The following is an 11,164-nucleotide window of genomic DNA, read 5'->3' on the forward strand; positions in this document are numbered from 1 at the left end:
AAAAAAGTTTAAACATATTTTTGGCATTATCTGAATGGGCGGAATCCTTCATGCTTGTTTTCTAAGAATAAATGAAAACAACATGTCCTGTAGTTTCTTAGTTTGGGGGGAGAGAGCACGAGGATTTCAGATTATGTTTTATTTTAAACCTGGGTGTTTGAAAAAAAAAGTCTTTTTTTTTTTTTTTTTTTACATAGCTGAATTTAGTCTATTCCTTCAAAACATAATAAATTTCTATTCTGCGGCTTCAGGGATCCATCCGTTAAAATGCTGGTCTTTCATATTTATTACCCTCCCATTAAAATGAGAGAAACCGGGACGCACTTCAGTTTGTAAGAAGCGAGAGCTGGCAGCGTCCTGGTTCCTCGTCTTGACAAAGGGAGAAAGTACATTACCGCTTAGACTTCGCACATCTATCCACACGGGGAGCAGCACACACGGGGACTGTTCTTTGATGGGATGATTGGATCGCAGCGCTTTCCCATTACCAGTCATTTCCCGTGCAGATACATTCATAAAACCTGTCCCCTCCCCTGTGTTTGTGTGCGTATCCAAAAGCGAGGCGAAGTCTCCTTCCGTTTGGCCGTGGCTGTTAGGTCTGAAAGGGACAGATTAATAACCGAGCACCACATTGGGCCAGCTTTTCTTGTACCCTGCACTCGTCACCCCTTGCTATAATGAGGACACAAAGAGGCTTGCATCAGGCTTCTACCCTTCTTCATAACTCAAAAGCGTCACAGTGGCAGTAGCCTCTAGTGCTATTTGTCTTTAGTGCAGTTGTGACACTTCGGCATGATCCATAATTTGGCAGCTATTTACCGTGACATTTCCCTTCAGTGCAGCCATAACATTCAGTGAAGCCATTATTTGGTCCCATTTACCATATAAATTGTATTGTTGTGCATGCATGCTAGCAGCTACATTAGGTACCTGAAAATGAGTAAATCTTGTAAAATAGATACTAACAGCTATTCAGCAGTAGGATTTCCTCGCTCCTCAGACGGGAGGAAAGAAAAATTAAATATGGTCACCGGGTTTCCCGGAGCATCTTTAATTGCGTTCCTATTTATTTAGCGTGTTAGATACACTGGGGCCAGAGGCTTTGAGAAAAGGATCTGGTGGGCTTTGCCTTCAATCAGAAAGGCACCGTGGGATTTCCAACGGGAGGGCGAAAGCCGAGCTGAAGGCGAGGGGGCAGGCACGTCGGCAGTAGGCATGGCTCCCGAGAGAAGGCACATGACGGGACTCTCACGTGTGACCCCAGGCAGCGGTGCCCAGGAGCACCTTATCCCCACGGAGCGAGGGCACAGAGAAGTAAAATGGGAACGGAGGAACGGCGTCCCACGCTAAGCACACTATTCTGTTTGCGTGATCAGAGAGAAAACACACGGTGTCCAAGAAAGTCTGCAACACGGAGCAAGTATCTTATTATTTCCCATCCCATCAAGCCCCTCCTCCGCATGGTGCCCTTTGACGGATCCCACCTCAGGCCTATGAAGGATGCTGTTATCAGCCTCTGGCGGTGTGCCTAGAGAGTGAGTCTCCCCTCGTGGTGGGTGTTTCGTTGTGCAGACCCTCCCCGTGGATGAAGCACGTCCTTTCCTTCCTGGGCAGGTAACCCCCAGATCTCCGTAGAGCCCCTTTCCAAAATCTGCTTTTGTCTTCATCGGTTTTCAACACTAATTTGCTTCTTAAGGGAAGAGAGAGGCTTCCCATGCCACATGTGCCTCCCCAGGATAATTGTGCGTAAAGCATTAAACAGCAGAGACTTTTAAAAAATAGGTCTGTGTTCACTTAGTCATTTTCCTAATGATCTAAACAAACAAAAAAAAAATCAAAGTTTTGGGAGAATTCCTCCAAATTTCCATTTAGATAGTTGGTGATTTATAAGAAAGGAAGGGCCATTTCCTGGGAATATGGACTCTGAGAATAGATGGCTGTCCTTCTGCCCTATCTCTTATCGATTAACTGCTCGTTAGCGGAAGACCAAACTCTCCCAAAGTAAGGAATTTGTGAACTATTTTCAAGACTGATTTTAAAATCCCATCAAGCTGAAGGCATACTGATTTGATCAGATCTTGCATCAGGAATTAATTTAATTCCCTGGAACAATAAAGCCTGGAATGAGACTGTCTATGGCCAAAGAATTGAGTGTAACGGTTTTACCTCTGAGCCATCGAGGGAAGTTTTTATTGGCATTTTTTTTCAAGGGAGGGGCAAAAAAGAAAAAGAGAGAGAGAGAGAGAGAGAGAGAGAGAGAGAGAGAGAGAAACTTATTCGTTAACACCTTTTAAGAGACATGATCTCCATTACCCACCAAAAATAAACTGATTCGACTCTTTCTGAGGAAGAAGGTGCCCGTTTTCGTTCTCCTTTGACTTCTGCCATCGTTCTGACTTTACAGCTTACTGTTGACAGAGTGAGGCAGTTCGAGTACAATCTTCCCAGTGTTTTTTCCCATGTACATATAATCGACAGCCCGGAATACGGACTCCAGGCCGATGAACCTGCCCTCTGCAGACAGGTCTCCGAGGTCCACCTCGCAAACCAGGTCTCCGTCCGCACACATCTGAAGCAAGTGCTCCACGGCTGCTTGATACTCAGAACGGTAATGGTTCAAGAAAAAGCCCTGAACGCTGGCGGATTTCTTCAGCAGTTTGGCTGGTAAGGTTCCTGCTCTCACAGGCGCAAGGCCAGTGGGAGTCTGGTAGCCAGAGACGAACCCAATGACTATCAAGCGCCCTTTGGTAGCCAAGGCATCTACGGCCAAGTCGAACATGGCTCCCCCGACGGATTCATACACCACGTCGACCCCTTCGGGGTACTCCTGCTTCAGGACCGTACCGACGTGCTCGGCGTTATAGTTGATGGGGCGATCACAGCCGATCGATTTCAGAAAAGCGGACTTTTTACCAGAAGAGCAGGTCCCAATGACATGGCACTTGGCCTTCTTGGCAAGCTGCACGGCAAACTGGCCCGTTCCCCCCGCTGCTGCCGTCACCAAAACTTTTTTCCCTTCGGACAGTCCTCCGAGCTCTTTCAGGCTGATGTACGCGGTGGTACCGCTCACCGGCACGGTGACATACTCGGGTTTCACAGAGGCCACGGGGGCCGCGGCTCTGGCAGGCACCACGGTATACTCCGCGAAAGAGCCAGGTGCCATATAAGCCACAGCTTGGCCCACCGTGTACCGGGCACTGGCAGAGAGGCCTAAGGCTACCACCTCCCCCACGCCTTCGAAACCTACATCGAACGGGGTCTTCACCGAAGGGTCATACCGGCCAGCTGAATAGTTGATGTCAGATGCATTAACACCGACAAATCTAGAAGAAAACAGACAGACAAACAAACGAGGATATTAAGATGTTTCCTTCACCAAGGCCTTGGTATTCCGCTTAGAAAAATTCCTCTAATTCCAGGGACTGTGGACGGGTGGCTAAGCTATCTATCCTGGTAGAATTCAAAAAAAAAAAATCAGTCTTGATATTCAGTTGAAAAAAAAAAGTTAAACAAGTATCAGCTTGACCGGGATTTGCAATCAGAATTTTGGTATATTTTATTTTTTTAAATCAGATTGGGAATCGTTTCGTACCACTTTAAACACCAAGTTCTTTATTTCACACGCTATTTCTTTTCCTCCTCTTTCTTTCAAAAGGAGAAACAAACTGTTAACAACAAAAAAAGCCAGGAAGCCCTCTTATACGCAAACTTCACTGCAGCTATGAGTTGGAAATTAATTGGCCTCTTAACAAAGATGTTAAAAACAACAGTGAGATAAAATATATTCGGAGAAGTAGACTTGTATTGATTCTGGCGACAATTTAACACTTCGGATAATAATAGTAATGACAATGATATTATTGAAGATTCAGGCAGTGTGCAAGGTCATCGTCTGCTACATGTTACTGCAGGGTTGTTTAAAACACTGCTAGACTGGCCGCAGCAAATTTTCTTCTGATGTAACTATGTCCAGCGTGAAACTATGCATTTTGATTAATTGAACAAAAATTGTCTCATAAGGGTAGAAATTTTTATGGAACATTCAACATTTTACAGTGCTTTTTAGATGAAAAGGAAAGCAAATCGTCACTATATTTTTCCTCAACAAGAAGCAGAGACATAACTTGATTAATACCAGATGATTATTTTCACTTTGGTATCCAGAGTCAATTTAATTGCGAGGCCGGTATTTTTACCAGCTTTTTTTCATCTCCGTATACCTCATAACAAAAATATCCTAATACATAAGAAAAAAAGCCGTCTACTAAAAAATGTCAGGAGGTGGCTTAAACACATAATGGAGGACCCTAAAAATGTCATTTCCACCTGTAATGAAATGAAAAGATGGGGGTATCTGGTGGCAGAAGGAAAGCTGGCAAGTGGGTCATTTTAAAATAATTCACTTTTAATTTAACTTAATAAACCAAAACTGCCCTGTGCAAGGACCCACTTCTACCGTATTAGAGATAACACTTTGCACTTATAAATGTTCCCTGATGATCATGCCCTGTGTATCTACAATATTGAAAGCTCTCTACATATTGTAGAAATAAGAAAGCAGGAAACAATTTCTTTGGGGCATGTCAAGCTGCTTTCAGAAGTTAGCACGTCACGTAGCCTCAACAGCACACTACAGAATTCCATAGCCATCGATGATAACACAATAATGAAAAGTGGGGGAAATGATTTTTGCTGGTTTTCCATCTGGGATTTAGTACCAGGATGCTTGCATCGTATTTTGGGGGTGGGCGCCTGATCTTTCCTTTCAATTTACATAATTCTCGGGGTTTGGGCTTTTTTAAAAAAAGGGCCAGGTTCCTCCGAGCATGCCTCTGGACTTCACAGAAGGCAGCTAGGGCAGAGCCCAGCTGGAGCGTCTCGCCTCCGGTGCCCCTGCTGCATAGGCTGTAAAGCAAAGTCCAGGAAGGGGTCCGTGGGGTGGAAGTGACGGTGGCTTGCTCCAGGGGTGGGGGACTGAGGCCCTGCCGCCAGCTCCTGTCTCTTCGCCCAGGATTAACCCTTCCTGTGCCCCTCTCTCCTCCTGTCTCAGTCCCAACTGGAGAGGCCTTTCCTCCTCCGGGAACCCTCCCCACCCCGCTTGGACTCAGAGGGACGCCCCTGTGGCGGCTGGCCCCACGGGTCCTCCCCACCTCTAAGGAGCTCGCCCTGGGTGGGGTGGGGGGGGCTGCTGGAGGAAAATGCATCTCTGGCTGTCCCTCGCTCCCAGATGTGGTTTGCCACTTGCCAGGGGGAGAGATGGCAAGAGCAAGCGGGGCGCAGGCAGGAGGAAAGTGGAGGAGAGAGGGCACAGGCAGGCGCCGGAGTTGGGGGGCGATGGTCCAGTGGAGGTGGGAGCGGGCTCTGCTGGGAGCTGGGGCGCCCGCGGCTGACTAGCGGGAGCTTAAGTTTTCCATGGGGGCTTTGCCTCAAAAAGCAAATCAAACCTTGTGGTTGAGCCCGGGCACAGCCGGAGCAGCGGCAGCAGACCCGCAGGGCCCTCTGCGCGCCCCGTCCAGGTTGCACACGGCTCTGCGTGTGCCCTGCGGCACCCTCCGTGAGCCCCGGCCAACCTGCTGGGCGCCAGAAGTCCTTCTGGAACCGTCTCCCCTCGGAAGTGCCCGGCCTCCGCCGACTGCCTCCCCTCCCGTCCCGGCTCTCCACCGCCACCACGGAGAGGCGCGATCGGGGACTCTGAGTCCCGGAGCAGGCCGGGGCCGAGCGGAGAGGCCGGGCTTTGGGGAGGAGGGGCCGCCGCCCAGGCCTGCGACCATGACCTCGGCCTCCCCGGGCCGGGCGGGGTCCCGGCGGGCGAGCCTAGTCAGCGCAGGCCGCGGAGCCCGGGCGCAGGGCCGTCAAGCTCCCCGGGAGTCCCGAGAACACACAGCGCGCTGGAGCGCAGAGGCCACACGCCCGGGCCCGCCTGCGGCCGGACCGTGACCTTGGCCTCGCAAGCACCCCCCCTTTTTTTTTTTCCCATGTTTCCCCCTCCCCCCGCCCTGCCGTCTTCTAAATTGCCTGCCTCGTCGTCGGTGAAGGAGTCGCTCGGGCTGGTGGCGACAGCTCCCCGCTACTCCGCTCTGCGCACCTCGCCCTCTCCCGGGTCTCCGGGCCCCCGCCTCCCCCGGACCCCAGCTTTGACGCCGCGAGGCCGCCGCAGCAGGTGGGGACCCGCCACTGCCTGGATGAGCCCTCGGCCTTACCTGGGCTTTGGGAAGAGCTGCTTGAGGGTCGGGAGCCCGCGCCTTCCGCCCCTCCAGAAACAAGTTCAAGAGCAGCGGGCGCTATGGGAAAGGGGGCCCGGGCCGGGGAGCAGGGGACAGCAAAGGGCAAGCAAGCGAGAAAAAGAAAGGAAAGACACGCTTGGTAGAATGCGTGCATTTCGAGACTCTCCTTGTACCTTAATTTAAAATATATGCTCTTAATAAGTGCAGGGTCCTAGCAATCCGACCGGAGGATCCACTCAGAAGACTAAAATCGAGGAACCCCAGGAAAAAGAATGGGGCCGGTGAGGGCTTTCCCCAAATATATACCCTTGGAGAGTCGCCGGTTTATTTATACTAAAAAGTCCTGAACCCCTTCCTTCGTCGTGTTTATTATGAAGCAGGCAGTCCTGCAGAGGGAGGAAGCGCTTTCTTTGAACAAAAACAAAATGCGAAGATCGAGTCTGGAGCCTTCAACACTGGGAGCCAAACAGCGTCGTCCAAATCAGATCTTACTTAAAAAGAAAGGAAGGAAGAAAGAAAGAAAGGGAAGAGAAGAAAGAAAAGGAAAGAAAAGAGAAGGAAAGGGAAAAAACGGAGAAAAAAGAAAAGACAAAAGAAAAGAAAAAAGAAAAGGAAAGGAAAGGAAAGGGAAAAAAATCTCCGCCTGGAGAGTCAGCAGAAATACTGTTACCCTCCCCGTGAGCAACAAACCGTTTATCAAAAACGCCTTCCCCATCCCCCACCTGCTCTTTGCCATTACTACAAACTCTTTGCTCCATTATCTTACACTTGAGCAGAAAATCGTTAGAAATATTTGGAAACGAAATAATGTGTCACTATCCTTCGAAAAAAAGGCTAAAAATAGCACACAAGCTGACTTAACCGGAGGGTGTCTTTCTCCCTTTCCTTCTCTTTCCTGAGGGCTGGGCATTGAGAGGGGGTTGTGAAGTTGTCCTCGGCTGCAGGAAACAGTGAGCACTGGATAAAGGGACATCAATTAGACATTCTGCAGGGATTTTATGCACCCCTTTCACACCTTCCCTAAATGGGATAAACTTGATTATCCTAAACCCACCTCTGACTTAAAAGCACTTCCCTCTCGGTGAATAAAGAATTTGTATTTTCTGTTAAGATGGAATGAGATGTGCAAATATCCAACTGAAAGGAAGAGTCAGGCGGGGCACAGTGAAAATCCCCAAACACCTTTCTGAACAAGTGAATGTGTGCTTAAGCCATTCATTCCAGAGTAGATTTTTATTATGAGAAAAATGAAAAGTGCTTGCATGAAATTTTCATGCAATTAACACTGTTCCTGGGGAAGATTTGGTCTAGGATAAAATGAACTAACCTGCGTGAATAGACCTCCAGTCTATTCTTTAAAAAAAAAAAAAATCTGTAAAATGCCTCCCCCCTCCACCCCCCCCCCCCAACTATTTACAAGTATAAAGGATCTTCTTAATATTTGGGGTTAGGAGCAGATCTTCCACAGAGTAGGGAAAGAGGATGCAAAGATTCACCCCCTCCCAACAGGCAGAAAAACTGGCCCCATTCTCTTTCTGATGTGGGCTTCAAGGTAGAAGTTAGAGGTCAAGTTGCACCCATAATAAACATACTATAATAAAGGGGGCTCTTGGCATATGTGAAGGGAAAAGAGAGGCATGGATCCTAAAACAATCCGAACCGATGAGCTCCAAACGTTGGGAGCCGCGGCTCCAGATCCCTGACCACCGAATTCGGGGACCATCCCCGGTGACCCAGCGCAGGGGGTGCCCGGGCCCTGTCGCGGAAGAAGCAGCTAAGGGTGACGGTGAGCGAGCAGTCAGAGGAGCCGGAGGAGGGGAGGACAACCCAGGGGGTTGGGGAACACCGCAGGTAGAGAGGCCAGGCGGCAGCACCGGGCGGGCGGGAGCACCCTCCACGGACAGCGCTGGGCTGGCGGGTGGTGGCACTCCGCCGCTGCTGGGAGTGCTCTAACTTCACACCTTCCTCTGCCCGCTCTGCTCAGTCGCCCCCTCCCCATTTCACACCCGGTGTCTGAAATGGATTTTATTCAAGCAGTGGTGTGTGTTTTACATCAGTGCTCACCGTCAACAGTGTACCTGATCAGAAAAATTAGAAGAAAAGAAAAAGAAACCGGCCCACGTGAAACTTTTTTGCTGGTTAAAGCCTGGAGGCTTTTCAGCCTGCTCTCATCTCAACTTCTAGCAAATCACTCGTGTGTCTGGTGTGCTCTGTGTGTGTTCCTTCTTTTTAACTTGGTAGGATATGTAGCCTTATCTCAATAGCTTTAGCGCTTTATCCCATAAAGAAGAAATCCTCTACAGCCTTGTTTCCACCGATGAAAACTTTTAGAAGGACACACACATCCACCTTTTCAGGCACTCTCTGCACCCCAGCCCGAGAGCCAGCTTCCCCTCAACCCCACCCTTGGCTCCCTCAATTTTTACGTTGCCAACAGGTTTCCAAAAGTTTGAAATCATGAGCAGAATTATTCAATCTTGCAGTCTTTGGAAGGCTGATATGAATCTCTAAAATGAACGGACTAAATGTGGCAGCAAGCTACGTAGGTGGGGAACACTTTGTCCTTCGCTCCTTGCAGGTGACTTACAGGACTTTCCAGGGCACAATTTACAACACAGTTACAACCAGAACCCACGCCTTCCTTCAACCGCACATCCAACCTGAAACATGCAATATTGTAGTTGGGACTGAGCAGGCGGGTGAGCCCTGCTCTAGCGTAGGGGACAGAGCAATGGGGAATGCCCCGCCTGCAAATGAGGAGGCGAGGGGGACCCACCGAACAGAGACCGAAGGGCACGACTCCCACAGACTAAGGTCCCTTTCCTTCCCACACCTCTCCGATTACTAGAGATTAGTGAGCTGGAAACACATCAAGGTAGGGAGTGTGGAGGTGGGACAGGCGATCAGAAGGTAGGGCGACCACTCGAGTGCCACCCAAAGGTCTGCAGATCGTGCAGGCAAATGCAGCCGCGCCCCCACCCCAGCCCTGGCCCAGCCGCCCCGGACGCGCCACGCGCCTGCCGGTAAGCTCTGGGGCACAGACAACAGCCACACAGCACTGACAACACGCAGACGACACCGGCGAGGTGCACACCAACACACCCAACGACAGGCTCCGCCATGGCGAGGCGGCTGCCAACCTGGAGCGCACGGGAAAAGCCAGTCGGGTCCTCGGCCTCCTTCCTCCAAAGCACGTTACCTAAACGTCGCAGATTGTGTCCAGCCTGTTCCTGGTCCACACTAAAGATTATGGGAACGCAGGAGTCGTGGGTGCGCGCGGGTGGGGCGGGCGGGGAGCCTCCCCTTCTGGGTCCCGTCGGTTTTATTTCGGGAGCGGGAGGGGGAGGAGGGAGGGCTGGGGGAGGGGAGGGGAATCCCAAATTAAAATAACCCTCAGTTATGAGGACGTTCCGTGGCATCGGATATTCACACCGGCAACAGTCACATTACGTTCGCCTTCGCCAGATGGCGGCGGGTTCAACTTCCCGGGATCTCGCAAAGTCAGGCTGTGCGCCCGAGCGCTCGCCGGAGTGTGGGGACGCAGGCCGGCCCGGGACAGCCGGGGAGCCGCGCAGCGCGGGCCGGGGCCCGGCCTGGGCGGGGGGCGCGCGCCGGGCTCACCGGTTCCGGACGAGGAGGTCTCCGTCCCCGGGGAGTGGCACCGGGCAGTCCCGGCACAGGGTGACGGCCTCGCGGAAGTTGGGGCTCAGACGGGTCGCCACCAGCTTCTGCATGGCGCGGGGGATGTTGGAGCCCTGGAAGTCCAGGAAGTGGCGGGCGTACGACATGTCCACGATGGTCCGGGCCCCGGCGGGCGCCAGCCGAAGCATGGCCCGCGCCTCTGCCCGCTTTCTGCGCCGCCGCCGGCCGGGGTCGCGCCCAGCCCGGCCCGCTCGGCTCGGCTCGGCTCGGCGCGGGCGGGCGGAGCAGGCGGGTCCGCCCCTCCTCCGGCCCGCGTGCTCCCCTCGACTCCCTCCCCCCCCTTCCCCACTACGACTGGCTCCCTCTCTCCCCCTCCCTCCCCGCCGCGCGCAGCGCCGGCGGTCCGCGCAGCCCCCGCGGTTCCCGGACGCGCCACCCCCGGGGTCCCGGCCTGGGGATCGCTGCCACCCCGGCCGCTGCTCCTTTAATCTTTTTGTTTTGGTTTGAATCTGCTCGGCGCAGACTGGCCAAGGATCCTCTCCGCCCTCCCCCTTTCTCCCGGCGTCCGGGAGGCACCGGATATCCCCACCCTCCCCGCGCTCTAAAAGCCGGATTTGACTCCTCTAAAAGGGTGAGGGGGGCGGCGAGGGGAGCTGCGCGTCCCGCGACCGCCGCGGCCCTGAGCCGGCGGCAGCCCCGGGCGTCCTCGGAGCGGCGCGGCGCCGAGCGGCCGGCGCAGGCACCTCCCCTTCCCGTGCGAAGCGTTCACTTCCTTGCAAGGTGGTACGAATCAACCCCGAGCGCGGCCGGGGCGGCGGGGCACGGCCGGGGGCCCCGAGCCGCGCGGGGAGCCCCCGCCGCCGGTGCACGCGCGCAGGCACCCAACGCGGGGCGGGGACGCCCAGAGCACCCGGCGCCCCAGGCTCCTGGCCCCCGGGGCCCCGAACGCCTCGCCCGCGCCTTCTGCCCTCAGCCTGTCCCATGCAAGTTGCACGAACTAAGCCATTTTATTTATTTTGGCCTAGATTTCGTGTTTTTCCATGAATGTTTTAAGTAGCCTCTACAAGACTGTTACAGGTTCCCATTGGGAAAGAACGCAAAAATTGGAAACTAGAGGGCCATATTCCCAGAGCACATGAGCATTTTAAACTTCTAGGTGGGGATGCCGAAGGACTTAATTGAATTGGAGACGTTGCAATTATGTATGAAGACCTCATTTTATAACCCAGCTAGAAGGATCTGACGTTCCATCATGTCAATTTTCTCCCTAATTGTCTATATTGACCAAATAATCAATT

The 11,164-nt window shown here is 52.6% G+C and overlaps 1 protein-coding gene across 3 annotated transcripts; it reads right to left on the minus strand.

Moving 5' to 3' along the window:
- Positions 1 to 2,160: 2,160 nt before the first annotated feature.
- Positions 2,161 to 10,127, minus strand: ZADH2 (zinc binding alcohol dehydrogenase domain containing 2). 3 transcript variants are annotated; one of them, XM_042962246.1, is made up of 2 exons: positions 9,846 to 10,127; positions 2,161 to 3,323 (listed from the first exon to the last, which is right to left on the minus strand). In XM_042962246.1, the coding sequence occupies exons 1-2, from the start codon at positions 10,052 to 10,054 to the stop codon at positions 2,399 to 2,401; spliced, it is 1,134 nt and encodes a 377-aa protein (XP_042818180.1). In that variant the 5' UTR covers positions 10,055 to 10,127; the 3' UTR covers positions 2,161 to 2,398. The 3 variants fall into 3 exon arrangements, with proteins under 3 accessions (XP_042818180.1, XP_042818182.1, XP_042818181.1); XM_042962248.1 differs by lacking the exon at positions 9,846 to 10,127 and adding an exon at positions 6,201 to 6,238; XM_042962247.1 differs by lacking the exon at positions 9,846 to 10,127 and adding an exon at positions 5,571 to 5,638.
- Positions 10,128 to 11,164: the final 1,037 nt, after the last annotated feature.

This window comes from Panthera tigris, chromosome D3, assembly GCF_018350195.1.
Source record: "Panthera tigris isolate Pti1 chromosome D3, P.tigris_Pti1_mat1.1, whole genome shotgun sequence".
Taxonomy (NCBI): Eukaryota; Metazoa; Chordata; class Mammalia; order Carnivora; family Felidae; genus Panthera; species Panthera tigris.

What these genes read in the sequence shown, in the direction of transcription:
- ZADH2 (XM_042962246.1), bottom strand. Translation starts at nt 10,054, where the DNA reads ATGCTTCGGCTGGCGCCCGCCGGGGCCCGGACCATCGTGGACATGTCG. An exon ending in GACCTCCTCGTCCGGAACCG is followed by an intron (nt 3,324 to 9,845) that starts GTGAGCCCGGCG and finishes GTTTTCTTCTAG; the next exon opens with ATTTGTCGGTGTTAATGCAT.